Here is a 6,756-nt window from a genome sequence, read left to right as displayed (position 1 = left end):
TGTTATATACTATTTACTTAAAATAATACATATAGTTTATATTTTGTCTTATTAAGAACATTTATTTATCAAATGTATTAAATATGTATCATATTTATATAATACTTATTAATTTGTGTAATTTATAAACATTTCATTAATTTTTAGTTTTCATGTTTTTATTTATTTATATTTACTAAACTAATGTAGTATCATTTATTCTAAAAAATCATAGCATTTTTTCATGTAATTACAAAATATTTAAAAAATATTTATGATGTTGAAATTTTATAATGCTGTTAAATAACATATTTGTGATAATGCTATGTATATAATTTAATACAACAAATAACCTATAAGACATAAGAAAATATGTGGCATATATATTCATATAATCATTAATGCTATTATATAATGTGCTCTTTTATGTTCTTTTATTTCTTTTAAAAATTGAATATAATTATGTATAGACATATAGAATATGTATGTTCACATTTTATTGTTCATGATTTCAGGAAACAGTGTCTAATGGGTTCAAAGGTAACGGTTTATAGTTCCTCCAATTGCATATACAAAATAATTTATGAAAAAAAAAATGCTTTATTGTAATATTCAATTTTTATCATGAAATAATTAATTCTTCTTAGATTAATATTTGTTTACGCACATATAAAATAGATGTCTGTGAGAAATGACTTGAAAACAAAAAAAAGCGCCATTTTATTCTTTTAAAATACATAAAAGGATTATTTAAAAGAATTTCTATATTCCTCCAAAATTATAAATGGTAAAATGCAATGATACAAAATTTCACTTATAAGCGAATTAAAAAATGGAAGCTAATTTGACCTATTTTCACAAGTAGAATCTTGGGTTTTGCTTGTTTCAAATATTTGACTTATTTTGTTTTCAAATAATTATAAAAGTCCTAAATATAGTATATTTAAAATAATAATAAATTCTTATATATCTTCAGAGTTCGTAAGCATAAAAAATTCACTCATCTTTTAAGGGAATTATGCCATTTAAAAATTTCTTTACACATATAAGCATTTATTCTTTTATATTAATCTTATTACTACTTTGTTTAGTCACTTATTTATCTCCATTCATTATGTATATATTGTTACAATAACTAATCCAACAATGAAAAGACAGCTATGAGTTCACTTTAATTATTGATATGAGCATCTTTAATACATATTTACAGATATTACCCCAATATATCTGGAATATAACTCATTAAGATGAATTATCACCATAAAACTTTATCAAAAAAAATTTTATTTTTTCCAAATTTTTAGGAAAAATCACATTAAAACAATTAGTATTTTTAAAAAACTATAGTACAAATTATAAAACTTTTTTTTATATTGTGCGCTATGTGACATGAATGTTAAACTTTTAAATGAATTGCATAATGTATGAAAAATCTTTCTCTCTTATCCTGTAGGATACTAAATAAACGAATTTCTAATTAAAACTCTTTATTTAAAGCATTTATACATATCATTAAAAATGTTCAGTTATATACTTTAAATTAAAGCAAATCCGGAAGAATAAAAAATTTATATAAACTAAAAACATCATAAAATCTTAAAAGGAATAGATTCATATATACAACACTAATAACTCAGCAGAATATGATTAAATAGACATCTATAAAAATGAAGCATTCACGTTTTGAATTAGGGGTCCAAAAACGATAGCTTAAATACAAAAAAAATATATTTACTACCATGAATATGTTATAAAAATATGTGAAAACCAGAATAGTGAATTATTAATAATACACCATACTCAGCTGGAAAAGTGTTAGGATAACATTTTTCAGAAATGATTATCATTTTTTTACACAGCCTATCACAAAAAAATGATAACTTTCATTTGAGACATTTATGCATAAGAATCCCCTTATAAAAAAATAGAGAAAATAAAGAAAACAAAAAAATAAAATTCTTAACATGCAACCCGTGGAGAAATAGCAAAGCCAATGGATTAAAGCAACAATTAATATACATTAAATTAATAACAAAGAATACAACGTAGGCTCTGTTCAAACTGTAAAATATATTTTTTCAGATAAGTAGTTCTAAATGCTCCTTTTCAACATTATCATTAATTTTAAAGATTAATACGAAAAATGTGAAAATAACACTAAATTAAAAGTGTAATAGATAGCAACGTTAAAATAGTAATATAAAAAAATTATAATATGATGTTTTCATAAAATGCAGAATTAAAAATGTAATTATTTTTACACATATAAAATTATATATACAGTAAAATCTATCCTTTGAAAATATAAAAAATTCATATGTATAATAAAGAAGTTAATAAGTTATTATGTTTCAAACGGCAGATTATGTTACTACTTGCATTACGAAAATTTAGTAATAATTTTATCCTTTTTAATTTAATATAAATGTTGCAATCAAATCGTTAAAATAATATAACCAAGTTTGAACTGTTCTACTATATTATTATTCTATGCATAATATATTTTACATAATAGATGTGTGTGCAATTTATTATATATTTTTTTGATGTCATTGTCATAAATAATTTCCGCATATACATGTTAATTTTCTGTAAATTGCATGACCATTTTAAAGATTTGTTCGATGAATTATTAATTATATTAAATTTTTGTTTACTTCATTTATATTATAACATTTCTATTATGAATTAAAATTAATGATTCACAAAAGGAAGAAAATGCAGACATGTAACATCTAATTGTAACTATAAAGGGGAAAATATTTCTAGAAAATTGAGTAAAATTTACAAAAGAAGCATTAAATAATTGTTTCTCATCCTATATTTATTGAAATTTATTTTATGTATGAAACGCACATTTTAATTAAAAATAACATTAACGATAATAATATGAAACTCTTAAAACTTGAACAGTATATGTTTCTTGTTTTTATATGTAATTCTATAAAATTTAAAATATGTCATAACAATAATGAAGTATATTTGTGTGTTCTCAAAATTTGACTTGACACTAAAATACAACTGCACTTATTTTTATTATAAACAATGTTCGTATGAAATATATTTCATTATAACTGTGAAATGTAGTTTTAAAGGAAAATATAGATAATATCTAATTTATGTATTGTCTTACTATTAGAATAGAATGAACATATACAAACATGTAAATAACTATTTTTAGAACAAGTTTTACTTCATTTATTAGTATAACTTAAATGAAAGAAACCTTTAAACATTTTATTTTTTTTGTACACATTATAAATGAACATTATAAACTAATGTATATTTCACATCATTTAACTTCTAGCCCAAATATTTAAGTCTACAACCACTTATATTAATTTAATTTATAAGAATGTCACAATGTTTTTAAACGTATCCTTGCGAATACATTTATTTTAAAGTTACCCATATATACAATTACATGTGCAACTATTATTAGTCCAAATGTTCATATATTCACTTTTAAATAACATTAATAATGTGTTAGAACATATTAATTTACAACATTATGAATATAATTATTTGTACTTATCTAAATGTTATATTTTAATGTTATTATATAAATATGTTAAAATACCCTTTGTAAATATGTCTACTCATATGCTCATAATATTTACAAAAAATTATTTATTTAAACAAAGAAAAATGTAAGATACCTATAATAAAAATTAATGTATAGATAATGGCGGCTGTAGATGTTAAATTCGTTGATAACAACCAAGAAGATGTGCTTATTAAATGCCTTGAAGAATTTTCTAAACGTAAAAATGAATTTGAACAAATAATTAATAAATTTGATGGAAATATTTACGAAAATCTCTCCAGCAAATGTGGAGAAGTATATCAATATATAAAGAATATAAAAGATCATCTAAAGAACTGTATTGAAAAAAATAATGTACTATACAATGTTTACATATATGAAATAATAAAGAAAATTCCTAAAATATGTGTTGATATATTAGCATGTGGTAGAAATATAAAAACTAATGGTGAATCTCTTCCTGAAATAATTTCAGAAATAGAGAAATCCCATGAAGGAAGTAAGGAGTGTAGGCAAAAATTAAAGGAGACAGAAGAACTTAAATCACATTCAATATCATTCCCAGAAATCCATGATTCCAAAGATTTGAAAAGTATTGATTCTCAAGAACTGCAAAATCATGTTAATGGAAAAGTATCAGAACAACAAACCATAGTCTCTCAGGAGGAACAAAGTGAAAATGAGCATGTTAATCATCTTGAAACTCAACATGAACAACATGGATTATCAGACACTCATCATTATAATGTACATGGAAAAATAGAAACTTTTAAAGAATCTATATCATTATCAGATGGTTCACCATCTACAAAATTAGATACCACTGCACATGATCTTCCTTCACAAAGAACCTCTACGATCAAATCTGATCCAGGTAATAAATTGAACACAATTGATATAGATGAGCATTCTAAATTTAATGTATATGATTCTTAAGATACTACTGAGTAAAATGATAGAATTCAAGATGTCTTCACTCACACGATTTTTACAGTATATCATGATAATGTATATACCCTTGGAAAAGACCTTGACTACGTAGAACATACTGGTGATGATCTTGCGCATGAGGGTACTATATCTGTATGGGCTAAAATTGGTGAATCTGGTCTCACAAGTTATGATAGTGCATCTTCTAAAAGTGAACACATAGATAGTGATGGTTTAGCTAAAATCTATCCAGCAGATGAAATTTATAGAGATATATCGAAGAGTCATAACGATAATAGTAATACAGTTACTCTTGATGATGTTTCTGGTAGTAAAGGCCTTCATTATGGACATAATGATGTTCAAGCTGCTGGTGTAAGAGGTATTCCTAACCTTAGTGTAGGTAAAAAAGACTTTCTTTATCAGAGTGATGGCGGTAATGGTGTTCATATAGAAACTTCTATTAATGGAGTTGTTCATAATGAATTTCATGAGATGCTTAAATCCGTACAACATAATTTAACTAGCACTGGTACATCACCGTATACATATACTGTAATATCTAATGAAAATTCAGGTATATATAATAGTGATAGTTCTGGAAAATATACAGAAGGACAAAATGGTACAAATAGGACTAATTCTACAGGAAATGTAATAACAATTGGAAAAGATATTGCACTAGACAAATCTATTCAAGTAGATCAAGGAATATCCCTTAAAGCATATATCATTATTGCCTTAATACCCTTGGTAATTATTTTGTTATTGACATTTCTTATAAAAGTAAAGTAAAATTTGTTCCATTATGAGGATTATTCTTATTATTTTTTTTTAATTGTTTGTAATAATTAAACTATACCTTTATGGACTTTTTTTCATCTACAGCACACTTCTTTGGGAATGTTTTTTAAGAAAAAAAAAAGAAGGAAACGAAAAGGTATGAATGAAAAATTACAAAGGATACTATTAGGACCTTCGAATGCAAGAGAAAGAAGGGTCCACTTGGCATATAGCTATTTTGAATATTAAATATAATGATAAGAATTTTAAAAAAATGATAAACAAAATTTGCATTAAGTGTTAAAGATACAAAAATTATTGATTTTATTTTGGTAATATATTTTTAATTATTTGTTTGTTTAAAATATTATAAAAGTGTTAACATTATTATTTTAAAATTTATAATTATAAGCAAATAATGAGTAATTTGTGTTACTATATTGTAAGCATAATACAAAAATACACACACGTAAATTTTATTAATTTTATTGTATATTTATGTACTCTATTAAATTACTCTAAGACTTCCATACACTATAACCTATTTTTAGTACATATATATTTTTTTTCAAATGAAATTTCGATTAGCTTTTATGGTATTATGAGTCCTTTTTTCACCTAAAATTAATAAATAGTAAACATTTTTTCTGTTTATTTTAATACTATTATTTTCATATTTTAACATAAAAATTAATAAAAATATGTTTTGACATCAGTAATTATTTGTCTTTTTTCAATTTTTTACTTTTCATTAATTTCTACATTAATGAAGAAATAGAATACCAAGAAAAACCTTAATAGAGAGGTGTTATAAGGAAAAATTGAGCTATAATGTATGTAAACTTCACATCCAATGAATAAACAAAAAAGAAATGTTTGTGAATTTTTTTTATTCTGATAATTATTTAGAGTGAAAAAAACATAAATAAATAGATCAGTAAAAAATTCCACAAACATGAAATGGTCATTGTACTATTTTTTAATTAACATTTAAAATCAGAAAAATGTAAATATAAATATTTTAGTAAAAATTGAAACACAACTATAAAATGTACCATAAAAAACATGCGTAAAGTAATAATATATATTATAAATGTAAGAGGTCATCATATATATTCATATATAATACGAATTATCTATAGGCATAACAAAAGAGAAAATCATAAAATATCTCTATTTTGATGATTATTATAGATATGGTTCAAGACTTATGTTATAGAACCCGAAATTAAATTTCTTCCTCTTGAAATTATTTTTTTCAAGGCATTAATCAATATTAAACTAATTATAGGATGGACATATATTTAGAAATCACAAAATATCCTAAGAATTAATTGATATCTTCATAGGAGAGAAATCCCAATTTACTTAAGATAATGTATATCACAATTTATGAATTATATAACTACTTAAATATATTCAATGAAATATATGATTTATAATTATGCTACAATATTAAAGTTCTTGAAACTTAGGTGGGAAAGTATTTTTTTACAAATATTTTCATATTTTTTTAT

At 22.9% G+C, this 6,756-nt stretch overlaps 1 protein-coding gene across 1 annotated transcript; it reads left to right on the top strand.

The window, feature by feature from the left end:
• Positions 1 to 3,531: 3,531 nt before the first annotated feature.
• Positions 3,532 to 5,488, top strand: PGO_000625 (variable surface protein; the record flags this gene model as incomplete). Its single annotated transcript, XM_028690805.1, has 4 exons — positions 3,532 to 3,564; positions 3,662 to 4,447; positions 4,598 to 5,242; positions 5,345 to 5,488. The coding sequence occupies 4 exons, from the start codon at positions 3,532 to 3,534 to the stop codon at positions 5,486 to 5,488; spliced, it is 1,608 nt and encodes a 535-aa protein (XP_028546606.1).
• Between the last annotated feature and the right edge of the window lie 1,268 nt (positions 5,489 to 6,756).

Source organism: Plasmodium gonderi, assembly GCF_002157705.1.
Source record: "Plasmodium gonderi DNA, contig: Pgo-contig_54, whole genome shotgun sequence".
Lineage (NCBI taxonomy): Eukaryota > Apicomplexa > Aconoidasida > Haemosporida > Plasmodiidae > Plasmodium > Plasmodium gonderi.
The sequence above is the reverse complement of the archived record's forward strand: the minus strand, read 5'-3'. Positions and strand labels throughout refer to the sequence as shown.